The 18402-nt window shown below is 42.3% G+C and overlaps 2 protein-coding genes across 2 annotated transcripts in view; one reads left to right on the forward strand and one right to left on the reverse strand.

Moving 5' to 3' along the window:
- Nucleotides 1–18402, forward strand: part of DYTN (dystrotelin) — a 62335-nt gene that overhangs the window by 16715 nt on the left and 27218 nt on the right. The window contains 4 exon segments of the mRNA XM_030485456.1: nucleotides 300–370; nucleotides 1710–1869; nucleotides 3159–3630; nucleotides 4184–4331. Of these exon segments, the coding sequence (XP_030341316.1) occupies nucleotides 300–370; nucleotides 1710–1869; nucleotides 3159–3630; nucleotides 4184–4287 (807 nt within the window). The 3' untranslated portion in view covers nucleotides 4288–4331.
- On the reverse strand, nucleotides 8544–16338 carry FAM237A (family with sequence similarity 237 member A). Its single transcript, XM_030485460.1, has 3 exons — nucleotides 16318–16338; nucleotides 13116–13530; nucleotides 8544–8902 (listed from the first exon to the last, which is right to left on the reverse strand). The coding sequence occupies exons 2-3, from the start codon at nucleotides 13522–13524 to the stop codon at nucleotides 8763–8765; spliced, it is 549 nt and encodes a 182-aa protein (XP_030341320.1). The 5' UTR covers nucleotides 13525–13530; nucleotides 16318–16338; the 3' UTR covers nucleotides 8544–8762.

Raw genomic sequence — 18402 nt, forward strand, 5'->3', positions numbered from 1 at the left:
CAGGGAATAAGGATTTTGTTTTAATGTAAACCAAAACAAATTCTCATACACTTAGAATTCGTCACAGGAAATAAATTTGCTTTATAGAGTAAATTTTCCAGTCAGTTCTAATAGCCCTTAGAAATACTTTAATGCATCAGATGACTGCAATCAGTTAAATAAAAAAAGTTAGCTAGTAAATCTGCAAGACACACCAAATCCCAAATTTGCCATGCCCTCTTGTAGCAAAATTTGCATAGAAAATGAAATGCTATTGCTGATAAAGTTATGAACAGATATTTTTCTCTTTTCAATTATAGGCAATAGCCTCTTTTGAAGCAGATGTGTTAAAAATGCACGAATCCATTAGAAGTATTCATCATGAGAGCAGGTAGGTAAATGCAGTAGTATGATGACTGAATCTACCCTATTTCCTACGGTATGTTCAGTTCCCTCTGTTCCTGTTTTGTTTCATTCTCATGAGTCAATGTACAATTATTGCTCCAAATTCACACAAGGGCACCCCAAGACTAGATCAAAACAATTGCATTATCATTGTAAGTCTGTGTCTTTACCCCTCTCTATTCTCACATGAGAAGACAGATATGACAAAGATCTTCAGCTTTCATTTAGATTAGCAGTAGTTGAGAGGATATCTGGGAAGCCTGCTCCTGAAACACTGCATCACCCTCTGACCCAGAGCTTATCATATAACTGGGTGAATGAATCACATTACTCATGGGAAGCTCTTTGCTCCTTTTTCTGGACCAACTTCCAGCATTTACGTGCCTGTTCACAGAACTGGGCTGAATTAGTTGAAGGTAGTCACCATTTTACAGTAAAGACCCATTAAATGCTGTTCTAAGGGACCACTGTAATATTAATTTTAATTTTAAAAGGTTTGACTTGCATAACTCCAGTGAAATTGATGTGACTCTTGTCTGTGAGCCAACACATACCCAAAAGAATCAGGTGAACTTCTGGATGTAACTAAGCAAGGCAGATAACTTTTTCAGCTGTGTGTTGTGAAGTAGTTGGTTTAGTACTACAGTGTCAACAAGCTTTTCTGTCTGTCTCCCCCTCAGCCATGGGGAAAACAAAACTGTATCTCTACCCTGACTTCTTAGAGAAATCCTTATTCTAGAGCAGAGATTTGGTGGTATTTTTGTCATACTGTGCTCCAAGTAGGGAATTTCTAAATCTTCTGTGGGAGGGTGGTACTTCTCACTGCAAACATCGCGGGATCTTTCTGAGGACAAGTGGCCTGTGCAGGAACTATTTGTGTCATCAAACAAGCTGCACAGAAGGAACTCAGTCAAAGGGATAGAGGCTGCTTTTACTCCTTTGTTGCCCAGGTGGAAATGATGGGAATCTTCCAGGTTGGGGAGTTGCCATAAGTGGTTTGCTTTTAGGCAGAGGGACTGCTATAATGTCTCTCCTGTTGCAGCCACCTTTATGGGAAAAGTAAAACCCCTAGATGCAAGGTCCAGTCCTGGCCATAGTTCCACTCAGTTCACATCTTTCCTCATCTAGAACACTCCTGTTGTTGCTAATACCATGGGTACAGCCCAATTCCTGTAATACTGGCCTCTAACCCCAAGGCTGACAAAATTTCCTGAACTGACAAATAGGAGAAAGGTTGTGCTACAGTGTTTGCTCTTTTCCGTGACTGCATATGTTTGTGTATGTGTGATCTAGCAAAATTCCCACCCTCCTGTGTCCCTTGGCAGGTACATGAAGAAGCAGTTCTACAAGTGGAAGGGCAAAATGCAATTCCTTCACAACTGTCAGGAAGACAAAAGCTGCAAAATAGAGGAAAAGCTCCAAAGCCTGAGAGCAAGCCATGAAAACTTACAAATGAAGCTGCAGCAAATGAAGCAAGAAGTAAAGGTATAGCAAAAATATTCACAGCTATGGGCAATTACTGAACACTAACTACTCCTTCTCCTGCAGATCAGCACTCTTGATACTATTTTGTGCACCTTCCACTTGTCTGCTCTGTCATCTTAATTTCTTGTCTTCAGAGGAAGCAATTAAGCTCTTTGTAGCAGGGATTTACTTGTCATTCTGTATATATTTAGCATCAAGCACAGGTACCCATGTCTGGAATATTTAGATACTATGGCAATTTAAATAGTGAGGGGGTATTCCAATATAGTAAGAAGATGAGTTAGAAAATTGTTTCCAGCAGAAGTGTTAGATATTTCATTGCAGTCTTTTCTTTAGAGAAGAATCCTGTGTTGGCACTGAATAAATAATAGTCTTTTATCATTCCTAATTGCTGTCTTGTGCTGGAATACAATACAGACCTCAAACAGAAAATGTTTTATTTCTTTTAAATTGTATTGACTCTTGTTCATTCAACATCACAGTGAGGTTCTAAAAAGGCCCTTATTTCACAGGGAATGCATACATGTTTGCCACCTGCAGCATGTTTGTAGCATTTTCTGCAATGCTATTTTTCATGTGTTTTTCAAGGATGGCCAAACACAGAGAACAGCCAGACACATCTACAGTGTACACTTGGCCAGCTTTATAGCACTTGCACATGGAGTCCAGTATGACCTGGCACGTCATACCATCCCATGTGCATGCTGTGACACTGGCCTGTCCATAGCTTGCAGGACTGGCTCCACACATGCAGTTAAGTGTCCAGTGCATGCACAGTCAGCTCAGTGCATCCCAGTTACACCAGACTCAGTGTTCATGCAGTGGATGGTATTTGCCATCATAGTTCTGTCTAGAAAACTCAAGTACAGTTGTGGCACTGACAACCAACCTAGTTCTGGAATTCCAAATGTTAACAGGTGTGAGGTGTTTGACACGTGTTAAATATACATATATATTTTTTCCCTTAGTTCAATTCTTTTAGAACAATTTTCCTGCAAATTTACTCTTGGAACATTATTATTCTCACTTTTCAATGGCATTAAAGCATAGAGGGTCTTCATATTGGAATTGTGCAAAAACCAGCCATATAGATTTGTCCAAACAAATTTTATTTTCTTTTATTGCAGGAAAATATTTTATTTGTGAAACGAACTGGTTTAGTTTCATCAGATATTAAAAAAAAATAATTACTATGACCCAAAATTGTTTTCCTACCTATTTTAGTACTACCACCAAACCAAAATATCAATGATTTTCAAAATATAGTTTCTGTGTTTTGTCTGTTGTAGACAATGTTCCAGTCATCAGAGCATCCTTTTGGACAGTGTCAATATATGATGCAAAGAAATCCTCAGGTCCTGCTGGAAAGGAGAGTGCAGGGGGGATTGAATCCTCCCCAAGTAAGGCCTACTTCCAGAACATGTGCAGACTGGAAATCTTTGAATCCCTCCAACTCTGAAAATAGAATGCAGCTTTTAGAGACACCTGAGGTTCCCACTGCAGTGGACTTCACCTTCTCAGAAGACTCACTGGAGTCAGCATCCCTGCAGAGCGACAGACCTCAGGAGAAAAAACCAAAAGAGAATCAAACATACATTCCTGAATTGACAAAAAACTCCCTCAGGGGCATCATGAGGAATATAATTCTTACTCCCACTGCAGTGCAGATACCACCTGATGAGAAAGAAGTCAGTGAGGAAGTGGAACTGCAGCAGCTAGTGATGAAACTAAAGGATGCATTGTCTCTTCAAGCCCAACCAGGTATAAGTTCTCCCAGGTAACTTGACACTGTCTTCACACCTTCATCCAGTTTCTAATATTGTTCATAATCATTTAACCCTCAGAGGAGACCCAGAATCTTGCCTTTGCCATTGTAGAAGTATGCCAGCTCTATAGTGGAAGGTAGACTGTATTCCTGTAAGGTGGAATATAGCCCCTAATGTTGGGCTAGTTTGAAACGGGATGAGTCAAAGCACATGAGAGGAAATCAGTCTCAGCAGTCAGTAAAGGAGCAAACTTACACAAGTGAGGGCACTGGAGGCCTTCTATGTTGCCCCTTCTGTGACGCTGTAACTATGAATCTAGTTCCAGGCAGACTTCCAGCAGTACAAAATCCCTTTGTAGGATCAGTGGTCTTACACACCAGAGCTTTGTTCAACACTCAGGAACCCTCACTTTTGATAATGAGGATGTAATAAAAAGAATGACTGCAAAAGCTGCTGTTTTGACAAAATTAGAGATTTATAAAGAGTTTTTTAGGGCTCTGACACCATCTAAATCATCTGAAAGTCTTAAAATCTGTTCTACTTTTCAGTTCAACAGTCTGCTTTGCAGCAGGAATTCTTCTCTACAGCTGAACGTGTTAGCAGATCCTTTTCTGACCTCATCAACCAAGTGACTTCACCAGCTTGTAAATGATGGAAACTACCATTTGCCCTTACAGCTTCACTGAACTATTGAAGGTAATTGATGCCATGTCAGACTCTTAAAAGTGTCTCAGATGTTTCACTGTAATAACCCAGCATAACAGACTTCTGCATTTACGGACTTCACCAGGAACCATAAATAGTGTGAAAGACTGACATTCCTAACACTATTGGTGGCTTCTATTGGTGGCTTACAGCTCCTGTGCAGTAGATGTTAGCCCAGCTGATAAAAATCAGCATGTATTCATTAATGTTACACTGGCTTTAACAACTGTCCTGGGTTCAGCTACAGCAGTCATTTTTCTCCTTCTTAGTAGCTGGTGCAGTGCTGTGTTTTTGACATTCAGCCTGGGAACAACGCTGATAACACCGATGTTTTTAGTTGTTGCTAAGTAATGTTTACTCCGACCAAGGACTTTCTCAGTCTCATGCTCTGCCAGGGAGGAGGGGAAGCCGGGAGGAAGCAGAGACAGGACACCTGACCCAAACTGGCCAAAGGGGTATTCCATACCACAGCACATCATGCCCAGTATATAAACCAAGGGGAGTCACCTGGAAGGCCCAGATCACTGCTCAGGTCGGGCTGGGTATTGGTCACTGGGTGGTGAGCAATTGTATCCTCTCCCCTTGTTATTTCCCTTATAATTATTATCATTGGTGGTAGCAGTAGTGGTTTTGTATTATACGTTAGTTACTGGACTGCTCTTATGTCAGCCTGTGGGAGTTACATTCTTTTGATTCTCATTCCCATCCCTCCGCGAGTGGGGGGAGGAAGGAGGGGAGTGAGCGAGCGGCTGCGTGGTTCCGAGTTACTGGCTGGGCTTAAACCACGACACCTGCCCTGTCCTCTCTTCTTACTGCTGTATAATTGGTAATGGCTTGTCTCTCAGGAGCACTTTTTTTTAATATATATGAGTTCGCTTCAGTCAACTGGTTTCAGTGATATATTTTCTATCACATCATTGTTTCTTAGGCTAAAGGAAGGAATGAGTTCTTGATTGTCAGACTTCCCAATCCTTGATATTTACATAATCATATTTTTCCAAACTACTGAATTAAATGAAAATACACTTTGAACACTTAAAGGAATTTGATTGGTTTAGAAGAGCCTTTCCATTACTGATTAACTTATGTATTTGGGACAACATTGGTATAGAATGCTTAATTTTCCACATTGATTTTCCTGGTCTTGTCTTTTTCAGAACTAATTATAATCACCAAGATAAAGGGACCGACTGACTCATTAAAATGGCTAGAAATCTTGTTTTCTCTTGGTAGCACCTCAGACACCTTCTTGAAAGACCTTACACTGTGGTAGTGATAGTAATGAACATTCCTGGTTCTTTCTGCTAGTTTTGTTCACAGGAGGCCTTACAGCAACAAATAATTACAGCAACAAATTACAGCCACAAATAATGGTATGCAGCTGGAAGCTGACAAGCAGCTTGTCTCTAGCAAAGGAAGGGTGAAGCAGGTGAAAAGTAAAGAAACTAATTGAGGCAGAGGACCCCACAAAACAAATAGTGATGAGGTCACTAGAAAGTGGATGCACTCACATAAACGGCATATAGTCTGAGACAGAAGCTTAGTAGCAATATACCAGTGCCAAGAGATACAAACAACAATCCAAGGAACTTAACTGTTGATTATGGGAAAGCATCCATCAGCTTCTGTTGAGACTTTAAGTCTTCTTCAAGTGTGAGTGCATGTGAACCAAAATTGGTTGGAAGCACTGACAGCCAACAAATACTGGTTTGGTCTGATGCAACACAGAACAGGTCTGGAGCACAAATTCTTACAAATAGATATTCCTGAACCACCATGAACTCTTACTTCATGGCTGCACATAAAGACTCAAGGAAGCATTTTTCCATGCTACTAAGCAGCTGTTTAGCTACCAGGTCCCTATAAGATGAAAGGGACAAAATCCCAACGCCTTCATTTTGTTGTTACTCAGTTCAGCTGGCAACGGAGCAACTTTAGACATGTTCTTTCCATCGTTCTTCTGACACACTCAGACTGAGAAAAAATAAGCCAGGAACAGTATCTGCAAAAGCAGTCCTAGCTCACCCCAAGATCTGCTATGAAGTTTAAAGGGAAGAGTGGTAGGAGGTGATATCCTGTCTTTAAACACAGGGACGTTTGGAATTATTCCTGTACAGCAAATCTGCTTACATCTCACACTCACAGCACTTTTCTTTCTTCTTAACTCAGCCACCCTAGAAGGTCTCAATTTATAGTGAGTAAATCAGTAGCAAAACATCGGCATCTTCTGATTGTGTTTTAATGCCAAATTGTTGAGACCTGGATAAAAGCAAGCAAGACCTAAATTATAAAATAGAATTATGCTCTGAGACCTTCAGAGAGAAGAAATTCCCTGAGGTAGGCATTTCTTTAGGAACTTTATCACTTAGAGGTTTACATGTCATTAGTTGCATCTCTTTTTTATTTCAGCACAATTAATAACACAGATTGTCTCCTTTATGTCAGCAATTTCCATATGTTCAATGGAGAACCTATGTGTGACCTATGCTAGAGATTCGTTTTCTGTCTTTTCCAATCCTTTCCTGCCCATTTCCCCAAAGGATGCTACAGCCTGTTAATTAAGAAGCCTGCTGAAGCAGAGAAGTATTGCAAATTTGTTTAAACTGAACATCAGTTTGGCTCATAGTGGTATTTCACCATTTCTGTGGCTATCTGAAGGGAAGAAGAAAGCTGACAGCAGCCCTTTCCTAGGGGATCCTGTTGTTATAGGTAGGAAGTGGAAGCACTAGCCTCTTCCAAAGTGGAAGAGCATCCAAGATAAACAGTACCCACTCAGATAATCTGTCTGGTTTACTTTTTCTAGAGCTTGAGAGCACATGGGAACAGGTAACGTCTGGTCTACTACAGTACCAGTCCTACTTGGCTGAGGCATCCAGCCCTTAAGATCCTTGTCAGTTGCTGGTCTTAATAGCCGTACGGACTGTGGGTGAAGACTGTGTCTCTTATGTTAATACAAATTGTGCACAATGGGGCTTTTAGATATATTTGTATAATTTAGATAATTAACAACAGTAGTATACGAGTGGAGAGATCTCTTGTAACACTGCTCTTGCCTCCCTCTCTGCTCTGGTAGCAGAGCACTCTCGTAGGTGGTGGCTGCAGGCAGAGGTAGCTGGGGGAATGTCACAGAGTGTACTAAACTGTGTGTTCCTATGTTCATCCTGCTTTAGTGTTCCCTCCTCTCTTGAACATTTAAATGGTTTGTTGCATGGTTAACTTTAAGCACAAATTCTGTGCCATTGAAGATGATAACCCTATTATAAGTTTTTTGCTGCTTCCATAGGATCAGGATTTCACACAATGGAACTGTTTAAGCTTTATTTTATTCAGGCCCAGTAACTGTTTTAAGATTTTGTTTACACATTTTGCTACTTGAACCTATTTCTGCAAGTTGATAAACACCCAGAAAATCACTTTTCCTTGGGCATTTTGAAAAAAAAAAACCCAAACCAAAACCAAAAACCAAATAAAACCCAAACACAAAACTAAACAAACCAAATATTGCCACATGCTTAAGGAAAGCAACTTTGAATTAACAACTAAATGTAATTGCCCTGGAAAGCTTAATTTTGTAGTTGCATTCAGCCAGCCAGGCTATAGAAATATTTCATTATCAAAGCATCAAATGTTGCCTGCCCAAAGCTAAGTTGCATTAGTTTAATATCAGATTGCCTATTAGAGTTCTCAGTAGCAGTCACAGAGGAAACTGATTTGTCTACAAAGAAACTGCAAACTAAAAAAGATGCAAATTCAAGTTATGCATGAGAATTCTTTTGATTAAACATTTTAAGTGATGTTTTTAGTAACTAAAAATTTAGGGACAATACTGTAAAAAACAGCATATTAAAGCACCTCGAGAAGGTGCTGGTAAAACCTGTTAACCCTTTTACTGGAAAACCAAAACCATCTTTTTAAAGTGTTTTTAATATAAAAATATATACTCCTTTTCTTTAGTAGGATGATGTCTTTCAGCAACAGGTGCTTTGTACAAGTGTACAGCCAAGCATACAATAAAACAGCACCATCTTGACTCTAATCCTGTCTTGGAGCCAGTGGAGGGTTTTGGCAACTTCCTGCTCTGCTTGTCTATATTTTATTGAAGGATCAGTTATTTCTTGTTTTGGCACCCAAAAGACAATGGATAGGTCACATGCATTACAACAAGCCTGATTGATATACACACAGATTAAAGTAGGCAACTGCTTATAAATCATGCAGTTTATTAAGGAGTCTGAATTCATAAGCAATTAAAAAAACCCACAAGTCCAGTTAATCAGAGATACAGTGCTCATCCTTATAGGCCTTCTTCCACCATCTAAATTGACATCAATGGGGATTAAAATGCAAAATAAATAAATAAATAAATAAATAAATAGAAGTAGCTTAAAAATATATACAAATCAAGATCTTGGACCAAATGTGTCATTTCTTCTTTTTCCCTAGCTCTTCAGTGATTCTTCCAAGTAACATAGATCTGCTCTTATGCATGTGGATGCTTATTAAATCTTCAATTGAGTCTTTCTTCTTCAGAACTGGTGACCTCTGAATATGAGGAAATATCCCTGAAAAATTACATGAGAATGCATATAAGTAATCAGTTTCCAAACAGCAAAGACCAATTCAATACTCAGTTTCCTACATCCATGTTTCCTCTATCTTTAGCTGCTGGTCCCCATTTTATCAGCATTGCCCTCAAACCTCTTGTTTTGGTGATAGCCTTATCCCTCCATTTGCAAGTTGCCTTTTAGTGACAAGTTACTTAGATCTTTTCCCCCAGCACAGACCTTTTCCTTCAGTGTTCCTATAAAGTTCTTCCATTTGTAATTAGCAGAGTCTAAACACTTGGACCTGCTCACAGTCTTACTGACTGACTGGCTTGTCATCAACCTCCCTGCACAGTGGATGAGATCTCTCACACTGTTTAGTAGCACATTTGTTATTTCCTTGAGAAACTATGGGGCAGTTTCCTTGCAATGATCTCCAAAAGCCCACAGTTGGCTTTATTTCTTTTACACACATTTGTCTTCTTAAAAACTGTTTAACACAGTATCTGTTTATTTATCAGACCTCAAATGCATAATACAGCAGCCTTTGCCCTGCTACCCTCCCTTGCACCTGATCTGAGGTGCTGATCTGAGCCCCATTACCTGCACCTGTGAGGCTGCACAGCTGCAGCCACTCTGAGTAGCGAGGTAGCAGGGGTACTGCTGGGTGAGGAGAAAAGAGGCAGAAAAGAAGGGGAAAAGAGGTAGAGAGGGGTTTGAGTTTCTGTTCTTCAAGTGTTTGTGCAGGGGATGTGCTACATGGCTTCTTGAAGTGAGTCTTCTTGTACAGCTGCTCTTCAGGAAGATTTGCTGTGAGTACAAAAGCTATATTCTTCTTGTGGTTTTTAAGCTTTGTTTTGGTTCATTAAGAGTTCTTACTACTGTAATGTATCTAACTCTAGTGTTGTAATATGTTGGAAACATTTTTCTGAAATGTGGGTTTTTTCATGGTGTTCACGTTTTGTTGGGGGAAAGGGATGATGTCTTGGCAAGGTAACTGTAAAGGACTCTCCCTAGTTGTCTCAGTTTAAAGCTGACTAATGCTTTTTTGTGGGATATCAGGGAAAGTTGAAATGCTGCTGGTTAAGGAGGATTTTAGTTGGATGGAGGTGGTTTGTCAGATAACTTGTGTATGGTTGTTTTGATTTTATTGTGTTTTTCATGGATTGTGTAGAGTTTGAAGAGTATCTTGAGACTTGTTAGTAACTACAGTCAGGAGCCTGGTAGGACTAGACTGGTTTGGAAAACAGTGTTTGAACCCCATAGTCTGGACCTGGGCTACTTCTATCACTGTCTTGGTGTGCACTCAGAATTGTTTCCTAGGAGAGCAAGGTATTCTGTTCAGTACTGCTGAGAAACTTTTACCAAGGCCCTCATGAGGTTTTTTTGGCTTGGAGCACTTCTGGTTGTTGTATGTTGTTGTTTTTTGGTTTTGCGGGGGTTTTCTGGGGGGGTTTTGTTGGTTGGTTGGTTGGTTTGGTGGTGTTTGTTCTTAGAAAAGCTCAGTTCCTGATACTCAGTTTTCATAATGACCTCATGGGATTTACCCTTCAGTTTTGAAACCTGACACTAGAATAGTAACACCTTAACATCAACACTGCTGTGCCAAGTCCAGATCTCTGTTTTGCTTTTCCAATTCCACGATATGTTTAAGGAGTACAGTGAATGCAGCTTACAGCTTGCTCCTGATTTATGATCCTACTTGCAATTAAAAAACCCAAAACTACACAAAAAACTCCAAACAAACAAAAAAACCGCAGCAAATTAAAATAGTAAATAAATATTTAAGAGGAGTAAGATTTAAAACTTCAGTATGGAGCAATAAAGATGTTATCAACAGTTGCAAAAGTAATAGTATAAAGCAAAAAAAAAATCTTGCTTTGTTGTTTGACTTCAAGATCAAGCCTACTGAGAGCTATTCATACCCACCCATGTAGATGTGAAGTACACAAGGTCATTCAAATGCTGTTAGTGCTGCTCTTTGGGCTAAGAAAACAGGCTTGTACATACCTTTTATGCATAAGAAGCAGTAGCTCTATTCCTCATAATTTTCTAGAATGTGATTTCTTATCTGTGATTATTAACAACTGACTTCTATTTTCACCGATAGAACAAAGCAGTAAGGTCAAGGGTTAGCAAGATTAAACTAGTTGGCTTTGTTAAGAAACTGGGAGACTTGGATAAGAGGTTAGATAGCTACTCCAAAAAATAAAAATTAGGTGGTCACTGCTATAAGCTGCCTGCTACTCACCGATGTTAATCAATTGTACAGGGAAACCAGATTAACTGATTACAATTCACAAAACAAAGAGGTAAAGGAATACAGAAGGGGAGGAATCCTTGTTTATCTTAAAGTATGAATACCTACCAGTGCTTAAAATTGTTTAGGAGTAAACAAAAGTCAGTATTAATCACAAGCCCCATAATTTGATTCTTCAGAATACATCAGACTGTTACTCTTAATCTCAAGAGCAAAAAAAAAAAAAAACTGGAGCAAAAGCTCTTTGTTTAGGAAAATCACAGTGTGATAGAGACATGACGAGCCAGATTGTAAACAAAAGGCTGAGAATGAATTTAGTGATATTCAAAACTGCAATCCTGAAAACAAAAATTCATCTGGTGCTTTAGTCTGGTGGACATCTTTTTGATAGTACTACTGTCTCATGTGTCTAAAGCTGCATGTTGTTTGCATCCAAAAGTGCATCAGTCTAGTCAGGAGCGAGCAACTTGTTGCCTTTGTGATGTCTAAGGCTATTTGGGAACCAGAAGGGGGTTCTGTGCTGTTTGCCATCAATGTATCTCAACTCAGTCAAGATTGCAAAGCTATGCGATAGCTCAGATTCTTTCCAGAGCAGGACAGGATCCACCTTTTTGCTTTTGAAATGCAGATAGTGGTGGTCTGGGTCAGAGTTTGGAAACTGTCCCTGTGTGTGTGAAGAGTTCTTCAGTCTGAGGAGGTTGATTCAAACACAACTCTGATCTTCTGGCTTAATGGCTAGGATGCTCTCTGTAGGTAATGAGGGTGAAGGACCTAGATATTTTTTATCTCAAATCCTATCTTTCAATACACAAAACATCTTAAGGTCTGTGGGCAAGAGCTGGACTGTCCAGTGGTATAATGTCCCTGGGGTAGAAGAATCCTGAGTTCAAGTCCCTTTTTTTAGAGACACTCTAATGGGTAGCTGCCCAGAGAGGTTCTTCATTCTTCCATGGGTATTCCCCCCAGACATCTTATAACTAAGACACTGATCTAGGAAGTGGAGGTAAGGGTCTGAATCCATTCAAGTGGAATGGCAGTTCTGCCTTCTCCCTGTGAGCCCAAGGCACTACACTGTTGGTGATGGCAGCAGCACTTCTACCCTGCCATCACGTTATAGCACCTGCCCCTTCTGAAAGTGCATCCTCAAGGGAAGGATGCACATCTTGGTAGAAGAATCAGAACTGAAGCCTTGGAAGAGACTGAGATTTAGGAAAAGCTATGCTGTATCTTTCTACTGGGAATGGGGAGGCTAACTGACATGATACCTGTTGCAAATCCTGCTGTGAGGTCCCAGCTCTCACCAAATATGGAGACTGCTAGTTTAAGCCTGGGGATTCTGCTCTGGGGCTGGGAACCTGGAGGTTAGGAACTGCACCATTTCGTGTCATAGGTAGTGTTCTTCCTCCTGAAGCTGTAGCTGTGTCTGAAAGCCTGCACGTGTCTGAGTCCTAGGTCTGTTTCCACTGTGTGCTGGACAAAGTTACTAGTATGGAAATACCTAGAGGCTGACTACTAGATGGCAAGTAAACAGCCTTGCTCTTCTGCTGAAAGCCTGCCACTCTCCCCAGCAGCGCCAGTGCAACGCATTCCTGGAGTGATGCACTTCTTGGAATGAGGGATTCAGAACTAGCTTGTCCATGGCACAATAGTGGTAAAAATATATAAAGAATGTATTTGTATGTTCAGTTGCTGAGCTGTCATCTTTGTTTGAATCCTCCTATGTTTCACTTTCTGCTGCCCTTCCTCCCCCACCAAACTGAAACTTAAAAGCTGTCATTAGAGTACAGGTTGTCTGGAGGTCAAATTTTTACTGAGATCATTTTAAACATAGCTCTGTACTTGATTGAGAGGCTGTGCAGCATGTTCTCTATTTCTGTACTATTACCACATAACACAATAAGCCTGTATCTCTTTTCTTTCCTGCTAGACTCTAGTTATTGCCCATGAGACATGTATTAAAGGAGTAGTAACCTTGTTTTCTCCCTGTGAATTGAGAACGTAGACTAGCAATCTTTGGTTCAGTTTCTGCTAGCTGCCTTCTCCCTAGGCCATGGGTTCTGGAGAGCACGCAGTCCACATAGATATCCCAGAAGAGCTGAGCCAGGTCCCAGAACAAAGCCCCATGTTTCAAGTTCTCTGATGATTTCAGGAAGACCATGAAGTCCCAAAAGCCACTGACAGAGTCAGAAATATGAGGCTTTCTCATCTCCAGTAAGACAGCTGAGGAGGATTCCCAACACTGGGGGTCTGCTCGTCCAAGAGCTAGTGGATCAATTTGGCTATGGCAGAGGAAGGGTGTCATGCAGAACGCTCCCATAATTAGCAGAGAGTAGGTGAGTCTCATGTTGCAGTGGATTCTTCTTCTGTTCCCAAGGTCCATTGTACACTGAAATGTAAAAAACCCAAAAAGATTAAAAACTCCTCACTCTTAGATGCAGGAACAAAGCCCTGGTACCTCACATTATATAGAAGGCGCTTCAGATGTTGGTAATTGTTTCTGTGATCTTTAAAGATCTGTATATGGTTTTTTTGCATGTATGAATATAAATACTAGTGGAGTCGCATCACTGTGCAGCAGAAGCATGTGTTAAAATTTGTTAATCATCCTCAAATCCATCCGATGAACTCTTTTTATGTGGAACTCTTCATATTGAAACTTTTTGTCCTTGATTTACAGGTCCCTAACCTTTTACAGTAAAAAAACATTCGTTCTTACAGAGAATTTAAGCCTTTAGGCAGTCTTGCTTTCCTCAAAACTTTAAGCCCTTTAAAATAGTTTGCAGACTCACAGGGATCTGTGGACAGCAGGTGGAAAACTACTTGTTGAAAGTGTCTTCTAATGAATTAAGGGTAGATTCCAAAATAATCCATTGAAACAGGAGTGTTTTACCTGCTAAAATGCAGAACTGAAAGGAGGATGTAGCAAAGCCATGGCATAGCAGCAGGTTTATATATATATATATAAAAACATATATATAAAAAAAAGTACAGATGTCTTTTGTAGATCGATGTAACAATTGTCTGTTAGGAAAAATTGTGAATTTTGATAAGTAGCAGCTATAGTGGGAGAAATCCTGAGAACAATAACCTTTGGACAAAGGTACAGCTGTCTCTATCAGATTTCTTTTCTAGTACATCCTTCTATTGTGCATTTTCTAACATGCTTCTAGTATTTCTCATATTACATTTCTGATACACATTTCTAATGTGTAACAGATTTGGGGGTGGGTTTTAGTGTAGCTCATGGCATGTGGAGAACCTCCCATTTGTGGAAATCCACGATATCTGAGATCAGCTTTTAGGACAAACAATTCTGTTTAATGTGTGTGTTGATCTCTTGAGCATTCATGCTTTTATGTGTTTGGTTTGATTGTTGGAGGGTGTTGCCAGGGGAGAAGCTACCTCTCCTCATGAGCTTAAGTTAATAATCAACTGGCTTTTTGTGTAGAGTGTAGATCACTCACTTCTATGAGTGATCATCGAGAGCCCAAGAAATGTTTCTCTGCTCCATGAAGACAAATGTTGAAGGCAGGAGAAGTGTGCAGACAGATTGTATGTGAAAAGTGGCCACGCCACAGCCAGTGTGCAAGCCCAGGGAGGGGCAAGTTGCTTGTGGAACATATTTCATTGTAGATCTAAAGCACTCTTCAGAGACTTCAGTCCTGGCAGTGATATTCTTAGCTAACCCCCTATCTGGCTACCTGGTCAGGTTCTGGGAACGTTTTGGAGGTATTCAGACTTTACTCTCCAACTGCTTGCAGTCACTTTTTAATCTGAGTTGGGATCTCATGAGGAGAATTGGCTTGACAGCCTTGGATCTGAACCCTGAAGTTAACGAATAGAAGAGGTGTGGCACACTCTTCACATGCTGCTCTGCTTACTTGGATGTCACCTATGACAGTGGTGGTGGTAGTGATGAGGTTGCCCCTGTGCTGCTCCCAAGATCTCTGGAAGCATCGCTCTTTTGTACCATAGTGCGCAAGGCAGGTTTTGATTGCTTTCTCTGAACCAAAATTGAAGACGTCCTGTGAGTCAATGCTTCATTCTTATTTGTTTGTTCATTGGAGCCTTTTCCACTATGCAGCAGACACCTGGGCATATATGCTATGCAATTTGTACATACTTATCTGTTTACTGAGACTTTTTCAAGGGACATAATTAACTTTATCAACCTTCTAGTTTTCAAAGCAATTTAGCAATCTCAGATATGACCATGGGGAAGAAAAACCCCCAAACAAAAACAGTCACCAACAAGAAAGTTCAAGGGAGTAATACTAAAACTGGCTTTTAAGTGTGTCACTTGGACGGGGCCATCTATTTTGCACTGGTTACCAACTGAATAGGTTGCTTTGCTTTTTCTGCCCCTCAGCCCCTTTGGAAACTTTCTACGTTACAAAAATGGGTGGGACAAGGGTAAGGGTTCTAGATTTGCCAGAGGTGTGAGCAAAGGGACTGCCCTGGGCAGGGCGTTAATACAATGGTGGGTGCCATTTCAGGTGTGGTGTGTATGGCATTGGTCAGGGCCAGTAGTCAGGACCACTAGTCCTTATGGTCTGGTCTAGTCTAATCCTGGCAGCATTTTGCTCTTAGTCTTTTACAAAGTTCAGATTCAATTTTTTAGATGGCTGAGAGCTGAGGGGATACTCAGGGAATGTCAATTTTCATTGATCTGTTACCTGAGCTTGTGGTGAATGCTTCCAGCAATTCCCTGTTCCCACTCCCCTCTCCAGTTTTTAGATCTTTCTGCCCATAAACTGAACTTCGTGTGTGTGCTATTCGTACTTGGCTCTGACTTTTCTTCGTTCTTTTTTCCTTTTTGTTTTCCCTCTTCTCCTGGCAGTTTACCCCTCCTTTCCACTCCCCGTCACGAACAGCGCCTTACAATAGCAATAATCATTAAAAAGTTAATTAGTTCCTCTGTTGTCATCGTTTTACTTGGCTGTGGCTATCGGCTGTGACTAGTCACTCGATCCTAGCCCCCGGGGAAGCCGAGCCCGGTCCCGCGGAGCCGGAGCGGGCGCCCGTCTCGGCGGCGAGCGCTGTTTGCGGAGCGCCCGCGGGCAGCTCCGCCAGTCCGGGACTCAGCCGGGCTCCCCGCCCGCCCGAGCCGACCCCGCTCCCGCCCCGTCCCGCCCGCTCCGGCGCCTCCGGCCCCGCCGCCCGCAGCCCTTACCTCGGCGGTCCGGCGTGCAGGGCGGGCAGGGCAGGGCAGGGCTCGGCTCTCCGCGCCCGCCGCCGCCGCGCTCCTTAAGAAGCCGGAGCGGGCAGCCCCGCTTAGTTTTTACGTCAGGGCTCGGGGAGAAGCCCCCACCCCCGGGCCGCGGCTCCCGGGCACCCGGCGCCCCCTCCTTCCCCTTGCGGAGCTGACCCTGTGCAAGCGTGCTCCGCTCCTCTGCCCCGCCTGTCCCCTCCCCACGGACCCCGGCTCCTCTGGGGCCAGCCTGGTGTGGGCTCCGGCCGAGGGGAAGCTGTGCACTGGGGCGGCGGAAGAGTAACAGACCTGGGCACTTGGCAAATTGCAGCCCTCTGTGTGCCCCCTTTCCTAGCAGCGCTGAACTGGGGAGAACAGGGGTAAAAGCAAGTCCCTACCTTGGAGCTCAGGTTGTCTGGACCTGGCTCAGCCCCCAGGCATCTCGCTTGCTGTGCTTGCCTGTTGGAGGTCCTTCACCACGGAGCAGGAGTCTGTGTGGCACAGCTAGGGCTATTTGCTGGTTAGGGCTCAGCCTGTACAGCAGCAGGTCCAGCTCTCCCGGGACCTGAAGCAGAAGCCCAGGGAAGAGCAGAGTCCCAGAAGAAAGCCAGTAAGGGCAATAACTGCAGCAATGGGGCTGAGCTGCTCACTGCAGCTCAATTCATAAAGCTTTAGGTAAAGGAGAGCTACATTGGAGGGCTGCACACCATCCAAAAGGAGAGGGCCGTGCCTGCTTTTTCCCTTAGGGAAAAAAAGAAAATAAGGTGGTCTAGTATTGTGCTTTTTCTCTGCGAGATGCTCAGCTGCCTCCCCCCTCTGCTGCCACCTCCTTGGAACAGCTGCAAAACCTCTGTACACATTAGGGAAATTGGCCAAGCTAGCAGAGAAGTAGAAGGAAGCCACTGGTGAAAGGGTCATCTGTTACACGCAGTGTGGAGAGGAGAGCCTGTGCTCAAGTCTGCAAGTGACAACTCTGCCTCAAACATACAACTCACAGAGCCAGGGCTCTGGGAACAGGCTACTACCTAGTGTTGGCTTAACTTTTTTAACACTAGCTACGTGAAGCTAGGGAGGGTGACCATTCTTTTTCTGTAACTGTGTGTGGTCTGTAGGGCAAATCATGTAACACTGCAGGCTGTCTGCAGGCAGTGCAGCTGCACCAGTTCATACCAGTCTCTTTTTGAGACTTTCACTGGCAGCTCCCTTCTGTCTTAGCGCTTTGAACCATCATCCTTTCTCCGTGAAGCACCTGTACTTCAGTAGCACCAGGCTTGAAGTCAGTGAGGCCACCTTGATTTATACCAGCTGGAAAGCTGGCTTGAAACACTGATTCTTTTTGTCAGTCATCTATATCCTTATAATTTTACATCTTTCTGTGCATCCAGTCCATGTAAATAGAGAAGCATGTTCCTTTCCTAACCCATGATTTTGGGATGAGTCTATGACAATAAACACTGTTTTCTCCTGATGCTTTATTTCCTCTTCTCAATGAGCAATCCATATGAAAATGTATTCTGTGTAAGTAATGTTACTACTTAGCAGAAGTGAAAGGAACTTCTGGGGGGTGAGAGAACATCTGGGTAGAACCAACGTAGGTAACTATTTGTTAGGACTCTGGCAAATTTGCACGTGTTCCCGTTACTTAAGAAACGTGGGGTTGGGAATGAGGTAGTAGTGAGCAGCAACTGCTGAAACAGGCTTTGTGAGGAACTGAAGAGTGCCATGTCCTGCAAGGAGCCCTTGTGACATGACAATGGGAAGCTTTTTGTGTCATGTAGGTTCTCCAACATTTCTTCTCTGTGCTTTCAAGTACAGGCTATTCCAGTAGACTGCTGCCACCTTGGTTCTAGGGCCAAAGTGATCTTTAAGCATTTTTGTTCAAGTCTGCTCTGTAGGAGCTGATTCTGGGCCCATGAGCTATTCTGGAGTCTCCTTGGCATGTCAGTAACCAGTGTGCTTCTCCTAGTCTCTGTGTTTGGGGCTGAACTGGGTGAGGGAGAGAAGCAAAGTGTGCCTGTAAGGTGTGGGTGTTGTCACATAACCTAAAGGCAGCTCCTGCATAGAAAA

This window comes from Strigops habroptila, chromosome 5 (genome assembly GCF_004027225.2).
Source record: "Strigops habroptila isolate Jane chromosome 5, bStrHab1.2.pri, whole genome shotgun sequence".
NCBI lineage: Eukaryota > Metazoa > Chordata > Aves > Psittaciformes > Psittacidae > Strigops > Strigops habroptila.

Excerpts from the sequence above, each read along its gene's own strand:
- FAM237A (XM_030485460.1), bottom strand. The coding sequence starts at position 13,524 with ATGGACCTTGGGAACAGAAGAAGAATCCACTGCAACATGAGACTCACC. Across the intron at positions 8,903-13,115 it reads ATTCACAGGGAGAAAACAAG|GGATATTTCCTCATATTCAG; the intron begins GTTACTACTCCT and ends GTAATTTTTCAG.